Source organism: Hesperophylax consimilis, chromosome 17 (genome assembly GCF_061612785.1).
Source record: "Hesperophylax consimilis isolate HC1 chromosome 17, BYU_Hcon_1.0, whole genome shotgun sequence".
NCBI classification, from domain to species: Eukaryota; Metazoa; Arthropoda; class Insecta; order Trichoptera; family Limnephilidae; genus Hesperophylax; species Hesperophylax consimilis.
The window spans coordinates 21,988,818-22,014,357 of NC_142852.1; the positions used below are offsets into that span (position 1 = coordinate 21,988,818).

The 25,540-nt window shown below is 36.0% G+C and overlaps 1 protein-coding gene across 2 annotated transcripts; it reads right to left on the minus strand.

The window, feature by feature from the left end:
* Positions 1-20,867: 20,867 nt before the first annotated feature.
* Positions 20,868-24,764, minus strand: LOC149416236 (uncharacterized). 2 transcript variants are annotated; one of them, XM_089642102.1, is made up of 6 exons: positions 24,623-24,764; positions 24,428-24,537; positions 24,136-24,346; positions 23,469-23,549; positions 23,038-23,160; positions 20,868-21,071 (listed from the first exon to the last, which is right to left on the minus strand). In XM_089642102.1, the coding sequence occupies exons 1-6, from the start codon at positions 24,671-24,673 to the stop codon at positions 20,868-20,870; spliced, it is 780 nt and encodes a 259-aa protein (XP_089498228.1). In that variant the 5' UTR covers positions 24,674-24,764. The 2 variants fall into 2 exon arrangements, with proteins under 2 accessions (XP_089498228.1, XP_089498227.1); XM_089642101.1 differs by having other exon boundaries at positions 23,038-23,163.
* Between the last annotated feature and the right edge of the window lie 776 nt (positions 24,765-25,540).

The window sequence follows — 25,540 nt, forward strand, 5'->3', positions numbered from 1 at the left end:
CGTGACGTTCCAGGCACCGCCCCCAAACATGCGTCACATACGCGAGAAGATCACCGCACGAGCGGTTCCGCCGGAATCCGTATTGACGGTCGTTGATAATTTTGTTCTTCTCGAGGTATGTGAGCAGTTTGTCGTTGATCACACGTTCCATCACTTTGGACAGAACTGATGTGATCGCTATGGGGCGGTAGTTGGCCGGGTTGGAGCGGTCACCTTTCTTGGGAATAGGGTGAATTACCGCTTTTTTCCAACCAGAGGGCACAGTGCCACACTTCAGGGACATTTTGAAGAGCTTTGTCAAAACTGGAACTATTTCCGCAGCACACCTCTGCAATACCAGGGCAGGTATTCCATCAGGTCCACTAGCTTTGTTAACATCGAGCCCCCGTATGACGTGGAGTACATCCCGATGCCGGATCCTCAGCTTTTTCATATAGAAGCCGCAGTGAGGAACCGACGGCGGAACAGCACCCCCGTCGTCGAGGGTCGAGTTTTCCGCAAACATTTTCCCTAATAAGTTAGCCTTTTCGGTGGCGGTGTTTGCTAGTGAGCCGTCAGGTCTGGTAAGAGGTGGCAAACTGGGTTTGCAAAAATTTCGACCTATTGAGCCCGCAAGCGACCAGAATGCTCTGCTGCCATGCGGGCAGGCAGCCAGCTTTTTGCTGATCTGCAGGTCGTGTTCGAATTTTGACCTATTGATGATTCTCTTGCATTCCTTTGCCGATTTGTTGTATGCTGATCTGCTTTCGGGCGTTCGAGATGTGTTGTAGGCTCGGTAAGCCGCGTTTTTTCGTCGAACTGCTTCGGAGCATTGTCGACTGAACCACGGCTTTGAGCCCACACCAGTTTCTTTAGTAGTCGATTGTATGAAGCCATCCATCGCCGATTTGATGACTTCACCAATATCCTGGGCACATCTTGAAGGGTCCGAAGTCCGAAAATAAACAGCTGACCACGGAAAAGCGTTGAAATGGGCCCGCATACCGAACCAATCTGCTGACCTATAGTGCCACACTTTTCTCCTCAGCCTCTCATTGGTTGGTCTGAGGCTAACGGGGATTGATGTCGTCACTAGGCAGTGGTCAGATGATCCCAGAGGCGCTGTGACGTCAATCTTATAACCGTATGGCACAGTAGTTAAGAATAGGTCTAACAGATTGGAGCGGTGAGTCTGGACATCAGGAACCCTTGTAGGCTCCTGAACCAATTGCTCTAATCCGTAGCAAATGGCAAAGGATTCCGCCTGTCGGCCAGCCGTGTCCGTTGGGCCTGAGAACTTCAACCATGGTTCGTTATGAACGTTGAAGTCCCCCAGAACAACAAACTCGGCCGAAGGGTAGCGGGGCAAGAGATCATCAATAGTATCGCTCAAATGTTTGAAGAGCTCGGAAGTGTCTGATTCGCTATGGTTCGGTGAGCGGTATAAACGTGCGTAGAATCTTGCCGTACTGGCAAGATTGACGCGCACCCACATTACGTCGAATCTGGAGTTTTCCAGACTCAATAGTCGCACACAGTTGACGTCAGCTCGACTATAGAGGCAGACTCCTCCTTTCAGTCGGAATTTGCTTGCGAGGGTAAAGCCCGGGCAGTCCAGATAGGAGGAGTCTGGCGGCTCGGCTATCTGAGTTTCGGATAGGAAAAGAAGGTTGGGACAAAAGATGGTGATGGACGGAATTTAAATGTGTGTGCAGGCCGCGAATGTTGGCAAAATTTACCAACAGTTTTGGCCCGCACCGGGGACGCCTGCTACTCGCCGCTGTAACGATGTTAAAATTGTTGTGTTGTATGTTCATGAATTTTTTTATTTTTTTTTATAAGGGTAGGAGGTGAAAGGAAAGGTCTGGAAAGGAAAGGTATGAGGGGTGGGTAGGAATCTGGGGTTCAGGCTGTCCAGGAGTGATGAGCGTTTGGTTCCAGCCCACCCACTGCGGTGCTAGGCGATAGGCTGGGAGAGTCCGGCTGGAGAGGGCATCCAATGCGCCCCAAACGCTGCTGCTGGGTCCCCTCCGGTCACGAACCGGCACAACAGCAGTGGCAGGGTTTTTTCACTCGCTGATGGGGCAGCCCACCCTTAGTCGTGAGCCTGAGGGTCGGGCCCCTGTACTATCGAGCGGCCCGGACAGCGGTAACCGGTTGTAAAGGGTCTCCCTCAACCAGCATCTCCCAACCGGCCCGCCACGCAGAAGGTGGGCCGACGCACCCGCCACCAAGACCTGGGCAAACCTTAACCCATGAACCCGGGCACCCCTGCTAAGTCACCAAACGTAGCGAACCACTTGGGGTGACCTGTGGCAGAGGTGTTGGTAATCCAATAAATGGTTCCCAGGGCGGCGGTACCCATTCCCGCCTACCAAATTGAATATGTAATGTGTTGTAATTGTAATCGTTAGTAAATAAATAAAGGCTAAAACACACCCTTTACACTCGTGTCCTGATGCTTAGTATTTGCAATGTTCTACACACACTTGCCACTAAGTAGCAATTGCTTAATAATAGCTTGCGTCGGCGTATTTTTAACCAACTGCAGCTACTTAAAAATGTAAACATTGCGATACACCGGAAATAAATTAATTGATTAACTTTTTTTTTTTCAGGAACTCACAATACAGATTTATACAAGAAAATTGGCGGACCTGATATCAATTCACTCGATAATATCAGAGAGCATGATCCAGTTCATTCAACATCTATTACCAATACATCTTCTCGTTCCAGTTCGCAAGTGCCTAACGTCGATAAACACCGGCTACCACAGAGTGAAGCTAAACCATTTTCGTGTACGGAATGTACATCCTCATTTATGCGGAAAGCAAACTTACAGAGGCACTTACTGGTACATAGTGGGGTAAAACCATTCTCGTGTTCCGACTGCAACTCCTCATTTTCACAAAAGTCGTATTTAAAGAAACACCAGCTGACTCATACTGGAGTTAAACCATTCCCCTGTCCCGCCTGTAAATCTTCATTTTTACAAAAATCGAATTTAAAGATTCATATGTTGACTCACAGTAAAGAAAAACCCTTTTTGTGTTCCGAGTGCAACGTCTCATTTTCGATAAAGTCTTACTTACAACGCCACATGCAGACTCACAGTGGAATAAAACGTTTTCCATGTTCCGACTGCAACTCTTCATTTGCGCAAAAGGTGCATTTACAGAGCCACATTCTAACCCACAGTGGAGAAAAACCATTCTCATGTTCCAACTGTGGTTCATTATTTTCACTTAAAATGCATTTGCGGAGGCACATGCTCACTCACAGTGGAGTCAAGCCTTATGCATGTTCCCAATGTAACTTCTCCTGTTCACAGAAGTCAAGTTTGAAGAGGCACGTCATATTGACTCACGGTGGAGTCAAACCATTCGCTCGTTAATGGTCACAAAATGCAAAGATCTATCTACCAATGTAGTTAAGGTCCTAACAATACTAATTATTAAAAAAAAAACGTGGACAATATTAACATGTGAGTCTTGCCCTCCAGCGTTTTAGGATCATATATGACCGAGCGTCCATATTTTATAAAATCATTTTTTCCTATCACGCGGAAACACGTAATTTTTTTGACGTTAGAAATATAAATAATAATTTTTTCCAGTTTGCCTCAAATATTTATACTGGATGCCATTAATAAAATCCTAAACATATCCAAACTGAATAATTCATATTTTGCGCCGCTATCGTAACAATCGGTTTAACTTTAAAATTATTTTTTTTATTATATAAACGACATAAAAGTGAAGTTACAGTTTTCTTACAAATTCTCCAAACAAAACAAATGTCTTTTCGAAATATCGAGTTCTCTCAATTTTTCTACGATTGGAGTAAAAAATGAAGTAAAAATGTGGTTAGCTATTTTGACAAAATTTTTCACGTTTGATATAAATATTCAGAAATATTTATGTATATTTTAATGCATACACCGGGTAGATATAATTTCATCTAGTTTTCAAAAAAATATTTGTTTTGAGAAAAATTAATGAATCAGATGTATATAGCGCATTTTACATGAACTTTTTGAATCGTTTTGTAAATAGGTACATTGATATTTTTCATATTAGCTCTACACATGTCTTTTGAGAGAGGAAGTTCTGGTAAAGAAAAATATTAAAGAGTTGGGTAGGAACATCAGTGTATCCAGTAGTGTATGAAAGTATGAATCTATCTCTCCAACTGCAGTGCAAGGCGATTGGTCGAGAGAATCCAGGTGGAGAGGTCAAAAAGTCTCCCTTAAACAGTCTCTCCCCCATTTCAGCCTGCCGTGAGCAAACGCATCCGCCGACCGAGGCAAACCTCACTCCTATGAACCCGGGCACCCCTGCTAAGTCACCAAACGCTGCGAACCACTTGGGGTAAACTAGGGCAAAAGTGTTAAAATATGTTTTATTTTTACGATTAATGTCGGTTGTAGTATTTTTTTATCGAAAATTAATTAATTTATTAATTTTTATTGAGAATTATTTATTTATTAATTTTATTTTAGTAATTTGTACATTTAAGTTCACAAATGACTACTTAATTAATTTTTACATATTAATATTCTATGTTTTTTCTTGCTTTATGTGGCTTCTACACAACATCTTGAATTTTTCAATTGGGGCAGACTTTAGGTTTTCCGGCAGCGCGTTATAGTATTTCATCCCTTTATAGAATATATTGTTCCTTGTATTCGCCTTGTCCTTTTTTTGTAGCCTGATTTCATTGCACGTCCTAGTTTTATGTTTGTGTATGTCCTTGTTGTATACAATTGTATTTGAATAATATCTATTTCGTCTGAGTATTGTTCTCATTGCCCTATTTTGGAGAATTTTAAATTTATTTTGTTCTCGGTCGTTACACAGAAAAAGGATAGTTGAGCAGTAATTAAAATGTGGAGCAATAATGGAGTTATAAATGGTAATTGCAGTTTTTTTCGGACAGTTTTTGGCGAATTCTTTCCAAAAAAGATATCTTTTTGGGAAGAAATAAAGAAAAATTAAAAATTAAATTAAAGAACCCCAACAATGCGGCTGGCTACATTTGCAGTCAAGTAAAATGATGAATACCTTCTGGTGCACTGCAATGTGCAGTATGTAGAGCTAAGGTTTTAGACGTTTTGTACGCATTTCGTTATTGTCAATGAAAATTTCAAAGCAAAAAAGTTTATTTTGTAGAAGTGTGTCTATTATTTCAAATTTTATTAGCAATATTAAATTTTGGTTTGAAATATATACGAAATTTTACCCATCTCATAGGAGACTTAATTGACTTGCTTTAACCAGTGATTCCTGTCATTATTTTGAGTAAAAAAATAGAAATCCGATGACTTACTATTTTTTTTCAAAACCAAACGAAAACAAATCTTCCACATTTCGTCACAGCCTAGTAACCGGCCAAACCCTCACCGCAATACTAACTCTCCAATACCTACTGATTTTTTAATGTTTTAAGTTGAAAAAATAAAAAAAGTCACCGATTCTAAAATTACACCTACATTTTTTACTCCGAATAATGTCAGGGATCACTGGCTAAAATGAGTCATGTACGTCCCTTAACACCCTGTATAATATTGATTCATGTGCTTTTTTTACTAATTCGTGGTGGTAATTTATTGTAATAATAATCAATGTCACTTTTAAACCACTTACCTACATTAGACTTTTTAAATGTAATTAATAAATAAGTGAAAAATTGAAATATTGACGTTATTATTGACTTGATTTTTCCATGTTAGCGCTACAACAATAAGATTATGTTTGTTATGAAAACTTTTAATTTATAATATTGAAATAACTGCTTTTGATTAAAAAGGATTGCGGATAAATAATTTTACATGAAATCTTGCAAAATGTGTGGCTATATTGCTAAACAAGGCAAACCATTTTATTTTTATTTTTGACTAGCTGTACCACGCCACGCGTTGCTGTGGCACAGTTTATCTCTAGCAGATAGAGAAAAAATAGCCCGTCTTTGCTTTTATTTCCCACAAATGGCGCTATTTTTCAGAAAAAGTACGTTCTTACCTGTCACAGGTGACATCTATATACAATTTGTAAAAACACGCGCGTATTCAAATGCAACGACATGCCAAAATATCAAAAAAAATTGTGAAGAACTTTCGGAGATTTAAGATTTCGAAGAATCGAACATTTTTATTTATATTGATTGGAGGGTATTATTTATTTCTTAAAACATTTGAGATTACAATATATTATAATAAAACAAATAAAAAACTTTATTCCACTTAATTTTATTTTGACCGTAACCAGTTTCAGCTCGTCAAAGCCATCTTCAGACTGGTACACAAAATTCTTAGTCTACGGTTTATATACACAACATATGGGGGAGGGGGGAGAGGGGTAGTTTATAGGGTTTTAATCAATTTTATTTGTTACTAAGTCGTTTAAGATTGTGGAATTTCTAAATATTTGGTAATTCCAGTAAGCTAATTACCTTGGGTTTGTAGCTCATTTCAATGTTTATTAGGGAAAAAAACCTCACAGGTAATATGCATTATTAATGACCTAATTTTATTGTCAAATCATTATTTATGATGGGATTATATTTGCTTTTTGAAAAGATACATGTTTACATTTGGAAAATTATTATAGGAATTAAGAAAGTAGGGACTTAGCAACTGATACTAATAGCTTATTAATTACAAAGTTACTTATTGAAGGGGTACATGTTTACATTGAATTAGGGATGGTCTAACCTAACTACATATTTTAATGTCGAAATTATTATGAAAATTACAATGGATACAAGAGCGGAGACTTGGCAAATGATTCTAATTGTTTATTCATTACAAAGTTAGGGTCTATTTTAAATCTTTAGAAATTACTCGCTTAATTAATTTTATTTGTTTTATTATAATATATTATAATGGAATTCCACCACGAATTATCGGTCTCAAAAATAGAAATATTTGAGATTACATTTCCTAATAATGTATTTTGTAATCACTGCAAATTAAATATGCGACCAATGTATAAATAAACAATGTTTGTACTTCATTGTTTCCAACATTTATACATACATATTTGCAGAACCAAACGGTGCCTGGCGCTAGTAAAGACATCAAGGGCGCTGTGTTAGGATCAGCTTCTTGTCTTATTGGCGGCGCCCGGGTAGACTGCTGATTAATTTAAGTGTTTTCAATAAATTAAGTACACACTTAAAGTTGTTCATTGTGGCACACATCTTTTCTAATTTATTTAATAAAATTATACAATTATTTATCAATCGCAGTGCTTTCTTCCGTATTTTTATAATATAGTTGGACAATCTGGTATTTAAAGCCCCTAGCAAAGCTTAACGCTTTGGGCAAACGTGTTAACACTGTTGGCGGGTTGGCGCAAGATCATTTGACGTGTGCACAAAAACCGACAACAACCGGGTTGGGCGGCCAACGTTGGAGGCCAACGCGTGAAATGGCCAATATAGGCCAAGTATGTACGTTGGGCCAACGCATACTAAGGGAAGAGATTTCTGTGTTTTAATGCTTTGCTACGTTAACTCTTTCTTTAAATATTATGATTTTGATTTCTTATAATATGTAGTGTAATCATTGTAATAATATTTCGAAACACAAATATATATCATAAAATACTATTAAACGTGTTTTATTATTTTTATGTTCCTGTCCTTTTTATTGCAAGAGGGAGGATGTTCAATAGTTTTATAGTAAAATATTGAACATTTTGCAATAAAAATCATTAAAAAAATAACCGTCTTAAAAATAAGTATTAGGGCATGAATTATGTACACGGGAAAGGAGAATATTGATAAAATGTTGCAACCTAACAAAGATTAACGTTATGTTATGTTTTTCCTCTATTATTTCGCTTCATAATTTACTTCTTGAAAATTTTGAACGTTAACTAAAATTAACGTACAAAACCATGTACAATGTGACCTTCGAACGGGTTTTCCCAGTAAGGTCACATTCTCTTCAACAAATGTAAAAAAATATAAAAAAATGAATGTTTTTACTAATATATATTTTTTTATATGAAGAGCACCCCTGACTGTATAATGTAAAGGCAGGGGAGCTTTATCACCACCTGGTTGGGCAGCGTTATGAGGCGGGTAAAATATCTTAACTTTTACTTTTAATCTTTTGATAAAATAATATATATTATTCATTTATTGATATTTAAAAATATTCGGACATCAACTAATACTGTTTTATTTATTTTCCAAACCATAATGTACTTTTAAACAACTTTTTATAAAGTAGTCCACTATTTGATATTCGTATGAAAGGAATCACCGAGTGTTTGCTGATACAAGAGTCTTGTAGAGGTTCATTTCGGGAAACGACGTGATAAATAACTATTTAATTAATTTTTCTTCAATCCGGAACATAATAATATTGTAATTATGAAATTGCATCCTGAGTCATCTCACGGGTCGGTAAGGAATCAACAAAAACCGAGTACTGTAAAGACGTGGAAAATATTTCTGTTGCATGATCTCTGCATATGGCAGAAAAGCTATGTAGCTTGTAGATAAGAAAACTGTCAGTATTGCAGATTTCTTTTTTAACATTTAGCATTTACGCTAAATGTCATTATCTTATTATCGTCAAAAATTGATTCATGGGTAGTAACAGGTAATTTAATATAATGATATGAATTTAATTTGAAAGGAGACTAAAAATATGTCCGAATAGCACGTAAACAATAACAAACGACTGTGAAGTAAATCACTTCCCTCCCTTTTGACCGCCGCCCTGTTAGGACTCGGTAGGACTGTTATGAGACTGACAAACAATTGTAATTTAACGGGTTTGGTCAAGTCACAATCTCTTCTTAATATTTCTCTCATAATTTTTGTAACTTTTTTCTCTTTATCAATAATTCTTTTTTTCAGCTTCTTCAATTGGCGGAGATGAAATGTAATCCAGTTATATAAATAACAACATTGTTATAACTCTACTTTAAGGGAAGTTAATAATTAATACTATTCAAGCTAAAGAAAAGGAGGAACGAGAAAAAAAAGAAGTTACTTAGTTACAAAACACTCTTAAAATTTATTTAATAAAAATGTATAAAGAAGGGTTAGTCTTAATCTAGTCGTAAATTAAAGTTCTTATCTTGAAGCGCGGATCTCCACGTTCGGACTTATCACCGACATCACATAAGCGGCAACTTGGGTTGGATCCGAAGGGCGGAATTAGTTCAGCCTGGGCCAAGGCTCCGAAGTGCGGAGTCGGCAGGCAGCGACTCCTGAGAGGGCAGCTTCCTCGTAGGGATATCCTCAGCGCCACTCCAAGGGGGGGAGCAGGAAGTTTTTCGGCGGGGGCGAGACGGTAACTTCTGCTAGGGCAGCTTCCTGGTCGGAAGAGCCTCGGTGCCGCTCCAAAGGGGGAGAGCAGGAAGTTTCTCGGCGGAGGCGAGACGGTAACTTCTGCTAGGGCCGCTCCAAGGGGGAGAGCAGGATGATGACTCCCAAGATGATGACTGTCGAGTGCGGAAATGTGAACTGTCGAGAACTAGGCGAGATCGTGACCGCCGAGAGGGCAGCCTCCTGGGCGGAGGCGCCTCGGCGGCCGCCCCAAGGGGAGGCGAGATGATCACTCTCTGACTGGGTACTGGGTACTGTTTTGGTTGCGGAATCTGTTGAGCTGCGCAATCCGGCGACCGTAGCGCACCTGTCGTGGGGTGCTGGAACTAAAGTGGTTGCGCTTTACACCACTTCGGTACATTGTTTGAGTCCGTGGCGCTGGCATCGACATTCTCACCGCTAGTTATTATTATTTTAAAAGATGTTAATATTTCATTTGTGCAAAAGACCTTCAAACAATTACAATATAGCCGAGCCTTGGGCGAAGGTTTTTTTTTATTGCCGGGTCGCTGGTTTAACAATACACCCATTTCGGATTACGACTTGATGGGTGTATTTTCAAGTTGGCTTTCTATTTTTTTATTGAGGGACCGGTGAAACTATTGACAAAATATTTAAGGTCTAATAAAATTTGAACTGCCACCTCCATCTGCGTGTAAAATCACAGAGACAAATGCTGGAGCACGTGTTCGCTTTGGTCTTTCTGTGAATTCAAGTCATGTATATACCTAGGGACATATCAACATGTACGCACTTGCCTACGAATACTGTATGCCCGGACATTGGGGGTCTTTTTTTATAAATTCCTTTATAAATTAAAAATAGAGTCTTTTCGTTTATGGTGAAAGAGGAGACCATATATTTCCTTAGAACGCGGGGGGGGGGCACCCCCATATTGCCCCCGACACGTTTGCATTGTTTGCAGACCTCAACACAATTACATGGTTCGGAGGGCTCTCAGTATATCGCACTTGGTTTAAATTGTTGATTTTTACCAACCCGAGGGATAACTGCCGTAGATATGAATATATACTGTTTGTCAAATGTAATTATTGAGAGCATAGTAAATCATTGATAATGTTAGAAAAAACATATAACGAAGATTTTAGCTCCCGCGTCCAAAAAGGTTAAAAATTCAAGTGTAAGGAGTGAAGTGAAATTTTAATCATCGGTTTGATTTCATATTTTGAAAACACTCCCATTTAAGTCACAATAGGTTTTCCAAATCCGTATTTCCTCTTCCAAAAATAATAACATTATTTTCGTGAATACAATCGATCGTTTGAAAAAATGTCGATTAGCAACATCACTAGAGCCCAGAGCAAAATGTACAGATAAAAAATATTACAAAATCTGACGTTTTGTTTCAGCGGCGAAGAGGGCCCCACCTCTCCGGAACATTTTTGATATTTTGTGTTCATCTTGTCATAACTATGATGGATATTTTAATGGAGATATTAAGGTTTAAATACTTCAATGGATCCGCACTGTGGGGGAATGTATTTGTTCACGGTATCGGATATCTCATTGAAGCTTCAAAGATGGTGTGTATGCCATTTGCCTCAGTTTGTGATTACAAAGGTACATCGTATTTTCTCCGCTGTGTTATTTAGGTCGAGGACTCACTGCCAAGGTGGGAAATTCATCCTTTCCTTGCACAGCTTCAGGAGTTGCTACTCCCAACTTTGCCAGGGTCGGCTACATAATATCTTCCCTCTAACATCGCAATCAGAATATTCAGTGAAAATCAGTCTACTTGCATTTTCAATACGTGTTCAAAATACCTCAATTATTAGGAATACCTAGGTAGGTACACTATTAAGAATATTTCATCATTAGTGTATGGAATGTGCTAAAATTCGGCCCGCTGTCGCATCAGCATCTCGGCGAGTTCAAGATGTCATTACATCTGTTTTGCGAAAAGTCCACTTAACTGTTTTGGTTAGTGGTTTAAGAGTGTTTACATAGAGAGTTTTTAAGCAAGAGAAGAAAGACGCCACGTAATCAATCATTCATCAGTAATATTTTGATAATTTTGAACAATATTAGCAGGGAGTGTGTGCCAAGATCGAGTTAGTTAGAGTTTACTGAGTGGATGGTGTATTCATTCCCCGCCTTACTAGACAGCTTCTGGGGCAGAACACAAAACTCAACTAGCATCATTATCATGGCTGTATCTATGTGGCTCAGCTCTCCAAGGTAATGGATACAGATGATGCGGCCACCACTTCAATCCAGCTCTGTCAATTTCCACGTAAATTAGAAACGTGCCGTATGCAAGCAATTGATACATATATGCGAGTACCGTGTCAAATATGGCTGTGATATCTACACGCATTACACCATCCATTAGGTCTTCTGGAATAAAAACAGAAATTAAATAAACATATATGTTATAAAAATTTATACGGTTAGCGGATGAGTTTATAAATGCGTCGGGTTTCCACCAGGTGCCATGGGTTCTGTTCATCTGTTGGCTAAGTCCATCATCATTTCTAAAGCAACGTTTTCGGCTTATACTAATATTAGTAGGAGCTTTTCCCTGTCAGGTTAATCATAACCTTTGAATTTTTATCTTTCTTTATTTAAAATACATTGATATAATACATTTTTTATGTTTTTTCTTTCAGGTCTATTAAATGATGTACCAATAGAATACAGCACGATGCTTTAAACATAAGCAGCAATTCTTAAGTTCAGTATTAAATTATTGATACCTACGGGATTGTCTAAACATGGAAATCATTAGTCATACCATTGGTGTGACTTCACCCGACGAACTGGTGTTTGAAAGTTCAGATGATATTGTTAACAACAATAATTGCGCTATTATGTCATACGAAGAACTCGCAATTGACTATTCCAATACTGGATTCTTTAACGCAGATATTAGCGCAAATAAATCTGCACAAATTTCAATTAATGCTATTTCAAACGTTGATATTATCAACCGAGATGCTTGCAGTAAAATGCCGGACTGTAAAACAAATGAAATTTCTTTCTTTGAGATTTCTGCCGTCACAAATAAACAAAATACAAGTGACAAGTCAAACGCATACATGCTGAATCTAGATATTTGTGCAACCACAGCTGCAAATGATCGTCCAGAAGAAAGTGAAAACACGGAAAATGTCAGTTCTGATTCTAGCGCAATCACTCCTGAAAAACTTGTTGAAAGTAATATCATGGAATGTGTCAACTCTGATACAGTACATGAACGAAATGTAATTGAAGCAAACATGGATAAGTTTAGTAAGGATGTCGCTGAAAGTTCAAACGTTAAAAATGTCAGTATCAATTCTTGCGCGATCTTATTAGATCAATTTGCAGTTAACAACGAAATGATTGAAAGTACCAACTCTGATATCTTCGATATTGTAGATAATCAACGTGCAACTGACTGTTCAAATAGAGTTATGTTCTGTCCGGACACAATTAAAAGCGTAAATATGGAAAATATCAGTTCTTTCACTTGCGAAATCACGTCTGACCAATTTTCAGATGACGGTTCAGACATATATATTTTCAATGCAGATATTTGCGCCAGTACATCCGATGAATACGGAGATGTCAGTCCCGATACTAATGCCGATATTTGCGCCACCACATCTAAACAATATGAAAACGATAAAACAATTATGGGAATTATTGTAAGCGATGAAACTGGCGTTATCCCATCTGATCTATTTGGAATTCACACTAAAATCTCGGAAAACATTAACACTTACGATATTATGCATGAACAAAATGTTATCGACAGTTCAAACATAGATATTTTCGACAGCGAAATATCCGCTACCGAAGATCACGCAATTGAAAGTTCAAACATGGAAGATTTCATTTCCAAATCTTGCACCATCACACCTGAACCCTTTGCAGTTGAAGGAGAAAATATTGAAAGTTCCGATATCTTCGCCATAACAGATAATCAACACGCGTTTGAAAGTTCTAACATGAAAGATATTCGTGATTTTTGCGACACAACTGAACAACTTTTATTGGACAACACAAACATGGAGATCGTCAACTTAGGCGTGTGCACAATTATACCAGAGCAACTTGAAATCATTGATTTGAACTCAAACTTAGAGATTTTGAACCCTGATACTTGCAATCCACCAGATGAATTTGTTCTTGACAGTATTTCAAATATAGAAAGTTTACCGACCAATCTAAAAACCCGTGAAGAAGATAGCTCTATGAGCTATACCCAATTATATCTAATTGATTATCCCGATTTGGAGAAGATAGATTTGCAATACCCTCAGACGATAGACGTGCAAGAAGAACTCTTGAAGGCTTTTTCGATCTCGAGTTCTTCCAATGTAGTGTCAGAATTTCCGACCTTGAACGACCCACAAGTTACACTTTTAGAATATCCTCAAAACATCGAGAATGAAAATGAACTTCAATTTGTGGTTCACCCTGTTCCTGGACCTTCGACAAACGGATCTGATGCGATGAATGCAATCGAAAAAGAAACGCCCTTAGATTCTGAAGATAAAGCGAACGAACGAGAAAACGTACTGCCGAACGAAGTGACTAATATTGCTTTAGAACCAGATGAAGAGGATGGTGATACGCTCTTGAAATATTATCAAAACATTGAAGACCAACTTCAGTTTTCGGATTTTACAGACCCAAATTCTTCCATTGATGAATCAGAGTTTCTGGCACTGGCAAGTGGGAGGGAAGACAGTACAACACTCAATACAGAAATACCTATAGACCTTGCTGATATCCGGATGGAAAGTTTGATAGGCTCACAAGTTGACAAACCTCCAGGTAATTATTATTTTAAATAGATCTACATATATATATATATATATATGGGTGAAACTCCCAATTTAAAAAAATATATAATAGTGGATACGGTTTACATATAGTTTCTGTGAGCACTCAGGCCACGGGCTTACTGTGCAGTCTCCCATTTCACTTTATTCCTTTAATAGTAACCTGTTCCATTTGATAAAGCAAATCGGTGTTGTCATAGGATATTTTTCTCCTGGTTCGATAATGTGTCGTCCCAGGTAGCTGAGCCTCTCTCCTATCAGAGCGGGACATTAGCACATGGTGCTTTTCAATCCCAGAAGCTGCATGTTTCTCCTGAGATTCCAGTGTCTCATTAGTAATCCCTCCAGATTGGTTATTAGTGCTTGCACTATTAAACATAGTTTTAATGATGTGACAACATCTGTGGCCGAGCAGTCGCAGGTTTAAATCCGCTCCCTGTCTCCTCACTACCTTCAGCCACGCAATTTACACCGATTAGAGATTCCATAGTGTCACTGTCTCCAGACGGTTGGGATCAGTTGGGACTCTTGTGCGGTTTCAAATAACAAGGGCCTCTTGCGTGGAGATAATGAAAAAAAGGGAAAGTTGGATTTTGGAGTTACACAACTATTATTGACAAGATACTGGAACTTCCTTCACATGAAAGAATGGTGATTCTGAAAACAGAGAATTTTCAATATTTAACATCATAATATTACTTAAATGTGGGTATTATTTCCTTTATTTTATGTTTATTAATGATGCTAATATATAACTTACTCTTTTCAGATAAAAACACTAAGGTTCCCACTGTTCCAAGAGACAAACCATTCTTGTGTTCCGTATGTGGTTACCAGTCCTCGTTCAAGCGACGGTACACTGTCCATATGCGAACCCACACTGGTGAAAAGCCTTTCTCCTGTCAGAAATGTGATTACAAATGTTCAGACACAGGCACCCTCAGTAAACACATGCGAACACACAGCAAAGCCAAACAGCTAAAGTGTAAAACCTGCTCGTATACTTGCACGGAAAAATCAAATCTAACAAAGCATATTCTACGGCATAAAGGAGTCAAACCGTTCAAGTGTCCAGACTGCAGATTCACAAGTGCTCAGAGCTCTGATTTAAAAAGGCATGTTCTAGTTCATAAAGGAGAGAAACCACTCACTTGTATTAGTTGCAACGTATTATGTCCAGACAAGGAATCTTTAAAGCGTCACTTTTTGATACACGAAAAATCATTCTCTTGTAGTGAGTGCTCTTATTCCAATACGCGTTTGGAACATCTTAGGAGGCACATGATCTCTCATAGGGGCGGAGAACTTTATACGTGTTTTTACTGCAAGCGACCTTTTATCACTAATCTCCAGCTTGAAAATCACATGCGAACTCACAGTACACACAAACCATTTTCGTGTTCTGAGTGCCGCTATTCCTGCACGCTCAAGTCGACATTGTTAAAGCATAGACTGACTCACGCGGCCAAGAAATATCAACCGACTTTCACGCTCTGGGTCTCGGATGCCGTAAATGAATGAATTATACTAACTAACTAACCATCACGAAATACGCGGGTAGTACTTAATCTTAGAAATAACTGATGGCCAAACAACAAGGGTCTAGGCACACACTCCTTGCTTTATTATTTATCGTCTCATTCATACTTCTTCTTTTGTACTGATTCTTGACTCCTGACACAATTATTTGATTGAATTAATAGTGCTTTGTTGTCTTTCTCGTTCCACCTCGAATTCTGCCGTTCACATATGCGTCATTTTAGTTAATTTCAAAAACATTACAAAATTGTTCATTTTAATGCGTTTTTAACTAAATTAGTAAAGGAGAATTACATCAATATAATAGTGGGCATCAACTATACTAGTAGCGACACAGCTTGCCTTTTAAAAATTGCCTTATAAAGGCCATTTAATTGCTGTTCAACAGAAAAATAGTTCTCCTCACCTGCATGACTATTGGCAAGTTAGTCCAGCAGGCCGGGAGATAGAACAGTATATGCTGTCGGTGATGGAGATTTGTCTGAAAAAATGTGTAGCAATGTGTACATCTCTTCTGACCAGTAGACAGTTCATTTCGAGCATACCCAAAATAAAGTCAGTAGGATAGAGCCACGCGTAGTAATCATACTCCCTCATGTAGAGAAATCTCAGAAATTGTTCTTATGTTCTTACACACCTTAGTTTATCCAATCTACATACCCAAACCACCTACCCTTGATTTTCTCTAATTAGAAGAAATTCTCTAAATGATAGTGAAAACCCTATCAAACTCCGTTGCATATTTTAGAAGATCTAAGTGCACAAACAGACAGACGCGGATAGTGACTTTGTTTTATACTATTTAGAGATAATACAGTTTTATTTATTTCTGAGTGTGGGTAGTTAGTGTAATGTAATTCGAAGATAATTATAATTGCATATAATAGCTACATTCCTTAGTAAACTTTAAGTACTGTCAATATATGAAAGATAATCGCAATAAGTTTGATCTATACAATTTGAGAGAAAATTTCGTTGCCAATTTTTTTTTAAATTATTTAAATCTTGCTACAAATCAATCCCGGTGAGCTATAAAACTCATTTTGGGATGGGAGGTATTAAAGTTTTAAAGTTGAGTTGAGTAATACAAATTTTATATAATAATTTAAAAGGAATTAAAATTATGAATTTCAAATGCACAATGCAGTATCTACCTACATAAAAATTATATATTTGAAAATAATCAATCAATGTTCGTTCATCAATTTACACAGAAGTGTGTAAAATTTGTGACTTAATGTAAATTCCCAGATCTATGTATTAAAATGTGACATTCATATAAATTCCCAGCTTTAACGTATTCAAATGTGACTTCATGTAAATTCCCAGATCTATGTATTTAAATGTGACCTCATGTAAATTCCCAGATCTATGTATTTAAATTTTACTTCATGTAAATTCCCACATCTAAGTATTTAAATGTGACTTCATGTAAATTCCCAGGTCTATGTATTTAAACGTGACTTCATGTAAATTCCCACATCTATGTGTTTAAATGTGACTTGTTGTAAATTTCTGTATTTATGTAAAAATACAATATTTACGTATAACTTATTAACTATTGTATATATATTTAAACGACGTATTTAAAATACAAATCATGATTTTGAGCTGTGACTTCTTGTAAATTTCTATATAAAATAAGGTAAGTCTATTAAAATTATAATTAATTCTTTGAATGTGACTTCTTGTAAATTTCCGTACAAATGTAAAGTGGATGTATTTAAAATACAAGGTGATATATTTGAACTGTTTCTTCTAAATTTCGGTATGTATGTAAAAATCTGTATAGGTGTGTAATGAATGTGTATTCAATTGTGAACTGACGTAGGTATACCTGTGTTATGCAAAGTCACAATACAAACGTAAAAAAATGTTAAGTTGATGTATAAAAAAAATGTATTTAGGTATATATGAAACGGTGACATATGGTAAATTTACTTTAGGTACGTGTATTTAATGTTAGGCTAACTCGGTGTTTTTAAAATACACGTGGACATAATTGAACTATTGTGACTTATACATTTCCGTATATATGTAAAATCAATTGACATAGTAAAGTCGTTGTATTAATACAAATTAGGCTATCGAACTGTGACTTCTTTTAAGTTTTCACATGAATGTAAAGTGGTTGTGTTAAAAAATATAATTAATTCATTGAGCGCTACTTGTAAATTTCCGTATATATGTAAAGTGAATGTATTTAAAAAAATATTTATATATTGAACTGTGACTTATTGTAAATTTCCGTATATGTATGTAATATTGTATTAATTCGATGTATTTAAAATACACGTTGATATATTGAACTGTGACTTGTAAATTTCCGTATATATGTTAAATTGATAAAGGTAAGTAATAAATTTCATCTGTGAATTGACGAAGCTAAAGTCGGTGTATTTAAAATACAAATTAAGCTATCGGACTGTGACTTTTTATAAATTTCCGTATTTGTGTAAAGTGGGTGTAATAAAAATTAGATTAATTCATTGAAGTTTGTATTCTTGTAAATTTGCATGTAAATGTATTGGGGCTGCATTATTATTATTATTTTTTTAATAACGTTATATTTAACGGTAACTTTATCGAAATTTCCGCCTTTGTGTGGAATATTATGTTAAGTCGATGTATTCAAAATACAAGTTACATTGAACTGTGACTTGTACATTTCCTAATACAAGAAATAATATTAATCCTTGAATTGACGTAGGCAAAGTCTGCCTATTTAAAATACAAATGAGACTATCGAACTGTGACTTCTTATAAATTTCCATATAAATGTAAAGTCTAGTTAATTCGTTGAGTGAGACTTCTTGTACATTTCCGTGTAGTTGTAAAGTGGATGTATTAAACTATCTAAATATATTGAACTGTGACTTATTGTAATTTTCCGTATACGTATACATTGTGTTAAGTCGATGTATTTAAAATAAAAGTAATCGTTTTGTTTATTTGTTGTACAGGTTGTATGTGATGCTAACTGCATATCTGGGATATTATTGCACGTTGACATGGTAGCACACATGATGTCAGGATATTTCGGGATAACAGAATAAAATAACGCATGCAAGCCAGAGATTTCAGAGGTCGGTTATTAGACAATTCAGGGAATTCATTCTCAGACTACTTGTCTAATCTGATCCGCTAATTGATCCATCCAATGAAATGGGAGAACGGTACAGCTACGCAGATATTAAATGCATTCGTGATGTAATTATTTGTAGCGATCGACGAGATTCATCTAGAACGTCTCGCCTATCCAAAAAGCATAGTAACAGGAATACTCCAGACAATACGAAGCGTTCCTACGTACCTACCTGTCTACGGTCTACCGACGTCTAGAACTACCTGCGACAATACGTTGCGAGTTGGACTAGCACATTACGCGCATTCGCTAGAAGGTTCTAGCCTGTTGCCTAGGCATAATTTCAGCGCCAACAAAAAAATACCAGAACTACCCAGACTGAGCGAGTTGTTTCCAGTTTACCAGCGGTCTCGCGTGCTTACCACCGCCACCGGTTGGGATATATAAATAGGTCCGACGCAGCGAGTATTCAGTATTCAGTCAACCAGCTCGCGCGCTCGTAACCTTGACCTAGATATAGCCTACATTCCACGCTAAATAATATAGTGCCTACTCGTATTTATTCCGTAAAATAAACACGTTATTATTGTGAAGTAATTGCTATCTGTGCATTCTTAAATAAACGCTCCAACTGAGTAAATCGAGACTTTTATTTTAGTACAACAAGATAACCACATATTTAAAGAGAGCAAGGAGTGCAATGTGACTTAAAATTATCAAAATAAGCATTTTGATGGGCGTAAATTTAAATTACAGACGATTGATTTTGTCACTTAATTTCTAAGAAAAAAAGACTATTTTACGATAAAGAGAGATAGCGTCAAAAATCGGAACTTTAGTTTTGTATTAAAAAGGTCACACAGCAATTTTTTTAAGGTCTACAACCATTTTGAGAAAAGGGCATAATAAAGTCAGAAATCGATTTTCCACTCACTGGAACAATATTAATGTTTTCTAAGTCTAATATCATATTCCAGATGGTTTATTGTTATTTACGCACCAGATAAAATAACTTTTTTTTAAACTTTTTTTTTCAATTTAAATTGACGATACGACAAACATCGCCAACATTGCGTCGAAAACTGACGATACGACAAAATAAGTAGGTGTTAAAAAAATATTATTTTTTTAAATGTTTTTTTTTATATTAAATATAACTGTTTAGTATTGAAACAGTTTTGAATAATACCTACTATAATTTTCCCAACCATGTACTATCATGTCTACTATCTATTCCGTCCCTTAAAACAGCCTTACCCAGATTGGAAAGAATATGTAAGATGATTTATGTTGCACTGTAAATTGTCGCAAGTCAGTCGAATTCGTGTCGTATAGCAAGAAGGTGCAATCTTAGTATCCTCGTTGTATTATTCACATGCTTTGTGCTAAATATCAAAATTCTCTCGTTTTTCTTGTTTATCTCGTTGTGGAGGAAATTTCACTCGAACAGTGCAAGTGCAACGAGAGCCCTATTGCCCGGATTCATGGGAATTCCAGGTAGGCTGTTTCCTTCATTCTACTTCCCGTGATTTATTCAAAACCAATTGATTGAGCTTTTTATTGACGTATTTTATTATGGATTTGACTTACGGTTCATTATACGTGTAATAGAACACGTTACAATAACATTAAAAATACCAGAAAAAAAAATTGTTGCGACAAATAAATAATAAAAAAATCGTGAAGAACAAATTAATTTAAAAATTATATGATTGATTGGTTCATATACTCTTATTAACTTATCAATATTGGACAAAATAACCATATGTACGAGAAGTCTTGCATGATAACACGAAATGTTTATTTATTATAGCTTTTTCAAGGGAAACTTAATCGAGCGTTACGACAAGACAGAACATTATTTTTTCAAAATATTGTATTTACGTAAGGTAAATTGGATTTAATAATACATACGACAAAATAGAACAGATGAAACGCGCAGATTTCAGCACATACGACAGAATAGAATTCTGTACAGACGAAACTAGGGCAGATTCGACAAAATGGATCCGAGCGTTTCTCGAAGCAAGCCTCAAGGCATAATTTTAAACTACCAATTAATATTAAGACATTATGGAACTGGGATGACGATAAATAAATCAAAATACATTTTCAGAGATTTATTCAGGTATATTTTTTAATTTTTCGTACAGTATTCTCATTTCCAAATCATGTTTTTCTTGTTTCATTTTCATATCTAGAAAATGCTGCTCTCTCATCAGTTCCATCTCCAGATCAATTTTTTCTCTATAAATTAATCTAATGTCTTCCTTATGTTTTTTAATGAGTTTTATAACTTGTTGCTGGGAGTCATCTTTTGGTACCTGTAATTAAAAATATTTACTTTCTCACATTGTTATTCTATTTGTATTGACAATTTATCAGCTACATGTTCGCCAGCGTTTTAAAGTTAGGTAGGTACACTTTGAAATGAGTATTACTTAATTCATGGATCCTGTAATGTGCATGTGCCGACGAGGAACACAAGACAAAATGTAAAATTTTCTGCAATACATACACAATTAACCTTCAGACACACTCACTAACCAATACTATGCATTATCTGGGCAACAAGTTTGGGGTACTACTGATATATTTACTGACTCCATTTGTAGAATTAAGCGCGATCTATACCAGCACCAACTTTTTGCTGAATTCTACAAATTATAGTAGCGTAGGTAATATAGTTTTAGTGATTTGTTTTATTTTATTGTTTTAGTTTTTTTATTTTTTTTTAATGTTACTGTTACATTTTTAACCATATTGTTTCATATTTAGTTGATAAGTTTCACATTACTTCATGCTTTAAAAATTTATGGCATAATTTTCGATAGCTCATCTCTAAATAGTTTAAAATAAAATCGGTAAGTCCGCTTCTGTCTGTTTGTGCGCTTAGCTCTTCTAAACTACGCAACGGATTTTGATAGGGTTTTCACTATCATTTAGAGCATTTTTTCCGGAAGGTTTACATATATGATACATGAATATTATATTTCTAGAAAGTAGAGAAAAGTCGATGTTTTATAATCAAGTCGTAAAAATTAGTTCGGGCACTACATTGCTAACGCTGGCTAAACCTTATGAGATACATCAAAATAATGTACTACGGAATTGTACATCTTAAAAAGCTCTACAGCAAAGTTCGTCATGGTATATTTCTATCTCCTAAGGATATAGGATAATATTAATGGTCTAGTCTGAATAATTTTGAGTGGAAATCTTTATTTTAGCAATATTCATCAATACGTTAAAAATGAGTTCATCTGACACAGAAATTATGAGATACATTGCTTGTGATTGTTTCTAGCGTCAACATATTTAAAAATACCTTTTTTTTATTTTTATTTTTTTTTTTTTAGTATTTTCAAGGGAAATGAGGCAACATCCCTTTGAAATTATTTTTAATATCAATCAATCAACATTTGAACTTAAATAAAAATAAACTTAATAATTATTAGAACTTTATAATATGTGATTTGAGTGCAGTGTTTTAAAAGTGAATAAATAATCGTAAATTTGCTCAAAAATATTGGACATTCGAAACGAACGGCGATCGGTAAATGCACTCCAGATGTTTTCAACAAAATTCTCGGAAACTGGGCAAGCTTGGCCCTGCAAGTTTTTTTACTAAGCCCAGTATAATTTATTACCCAACCGCCGCCTTTTATTGCGGACAGAATGCACCACTTCAACAATTACCAGGAACAGGATTACATGGAGATAAATTATGGACTTGCCGAACGTCACAGCAGTGCTGTCAGGGTCTCTTATCTATGTGAGGTGTCAGCGCTTTATTAGCAGCAGACACACACCTGGACGCTGTTGTTGGACGCGGTGGACTCTCTTACTGCAGCAGCTGGTCCAGTTCCTTCACCACTTAGGATTCTCGCTGCAGAGCCTCCATCTTCTATCTTCGTAGAACGTCACAGCGGTGCTGCCAAGGTCTGGTATCTGTGAGAGGATATTGTGTCAGCGCTTTATTAGCAGCAGACACATACCTGGACGGATGACGAACCTCGTGCTGGCACTGTTGGCGGACGCGGTGGTCTCTTTCGCTGCAGCAGCTGGCCCAGTTTCTTCACCACCTAGGATTCTTGCTGCAGAGTCTCCATCTTCTATCTTCGTGTCACCTGTTCCTCTTCATCTTACTTAACTTAACTTCACTCTATTTTTGTAATGTTTATATTTTCTGTAATACCTGCATCAACTGTAAAGCGCCCCTGAGGTGATATCTCACAAAAGCGGCGCTATAAAAATTATCCAATAATAAATACAATAATAAATGAATACCTTTTTATACTTTTTTGCCAAATTAAGCAAAGGCTTTTTCCTTATTGGAGTATCCGACTCGTAATTTTCTGCTGCGTATGCCAAACTAGAAGCATCGACTTCAACGTCCACTGTTTCTACTTCCTGCTAAAAAAAACATCATTATTATGTACAAATAATTATTTTATTTCATCTACAAAGATAATGGAAGTAATTCAACGACTAAATGATACAAACATCCAAATAAAACGATATTTGTATCGTATTATTTCATTGGTAGATGGAATAGATAATTGAATAAGCTATATATTATACGTATTATTTCATTAGTAGAAGGAATATATAATTGAATAAGCTATATATTATTCGTATTATTTCATTGGTAGATGGAATAGATAATTGAATAAGCTATATATTATACGTATTTACTGTGATTAACAATTTAAACATACCTCAAAAACATTGAAACTGCATGAAGCAGGTGGTGACCCGTTACTTTCATGGAATACATTCTTACCATCTTGAACAGAAACCTTAAAAGGGAGGAAATGTAAGTTATTTTACATGAAATTCAGATAATCTTTCAGAGTAGCTGGATACGCTTAGCACTAATATTTTTTTAAATAACAGTCTGATTCAAATTAATTAATATAAAATAGAACTTTTTAGATCGAAGATACTGAATTTAAAAGTTATTTCGTAATATTTAAAACTGTTTGTTCAACTGGCGGGCATTATTTTTGAAGTGACGGTTTAAAATTAGTTTTTCTTCTTTTATTCATCCCGAACTTGGAACCTAAAACTGGTTTTAGTTTGGGTTTAATTAAAAAAAAACTGACCTAAAAACCTATTTTCACATTATAATGTCGAAACATGTGAACAAAACACGTCAAACTATCCGAAATAGCTGTTAAAATGCAATATTTTCCATCTCCCCCGACGTAAACAGTTGTCTTGTAATAATTACGTTGAATCGAAATGTTACATAAAATTATGTGTATATTCGTGTGGCGTATTCAACATCTTTGATAGTTTATCTAAAATAAATATTCCAAGAGTATTAATAATCACAATAAAACATTTCTTTTAAGTGGAGTAATTTATTACAAAGTTACTTACGTTATTTCTACCGTCGCAATCAAATATGTTCTCACCTTCACCAAGACCAAACACCATCAAATCAACTGGCTTTGGACTTGGAGGTTTTTCACGTTCTGTCTTCTGCGAATGTTTATAATTTGCAAGACCCTTTCTAGCATCCCATTTCATAGTTCTCCATTGTTGCTGGATGTGGGAGAGATCCCTCTTTTTGCAATTAAGATCATTAAATCTGAAGTAAACAAAAAAAAGCATTATACATTGTATCGTTTTCTGCAATAAAGAACTATTTTTCACAAAGCAAAGTAGGTACCGTTTGTGTATTTCTAGCCAAGCGTTCTTCTTCTTTGTATTGGTTTTCGTATCTGTAGTTTTATTTTCAATTACTTCAATGTACTGCGAGGTCAAGTCCCGGAGCAACTCCTATCGAAAAAAAATTATGATAATTGTAATATCAAAATATGAACATAAATATTTTAGTTGATCGTTAATTAATAGTTTAATTTGCCTTTTCCATTTGCTCCCAGTTGGTTGAACGACTTCTTTTCGGATTTTGCATGTTTATAATGGATTCTCTTCGTGTTACAACAGTAACAGACAACAGAAACAGGTTTAAAACTCATCTGTCAGTCAACAACGGACAACAAATGGCAAATGCCAAGCCGAAGTTGCCAACTGCGCATGCGCCGCGCCGCCAAAAGCGACTTTCGAGTTGCCATGTTATAAATTGCTTATAACGTCCCCAAAATGCGTTCAATGCGATTAAAATAGGTACCGGCTCTGAAACACCGTTCGTTTGGGTAGTATTTTTTACTAATTAGTAAGGCTGTTAGTGTATAGTGTAATGTGACTATTGATTGGTATTATTGCATCAATGAAACATGTCATTATAATATAATCATAGCCTGAGCATTGAGCACTGAGTTTCATAAAACGAATAATAATTCTTCCTTGTTGAATGGCCAAACATTTTATATTTTCTGTACTGATTCCTAAAAAAATACAATAAAATAATGGCTTCACCAACAGTTTGACAATATCTTTGAGATGTTCAAACAGTCTTCAAGCATAAAAATAAAGCAGAATGTGCAAACAGTTTTAAACGATTAAATATATCTATTTATCTTTTATGCTAACTGCTCGTTTGTTCAAAACAAAAATCTTCGAAGATTCTTTACCGATTGCTTTGAAATTTTGCATTCGTTGCATTCGAATACGCGTGTGTTTTTAGTTATCATGACATATAAAAATCACGTGTCACCGTGTTCATACGCGCTATTTTTTATATTTTTTTGAATGTGTATGGTTGGTTCCAGCTTGAAATATAAAATAGTTGTCGAGATCTAAAATAACAAATTTTAACTTCCCTGAAGGCGGTCTCTGACAGGACAACGCCTTATATTATAAAATGCATTCCAAATGGTTG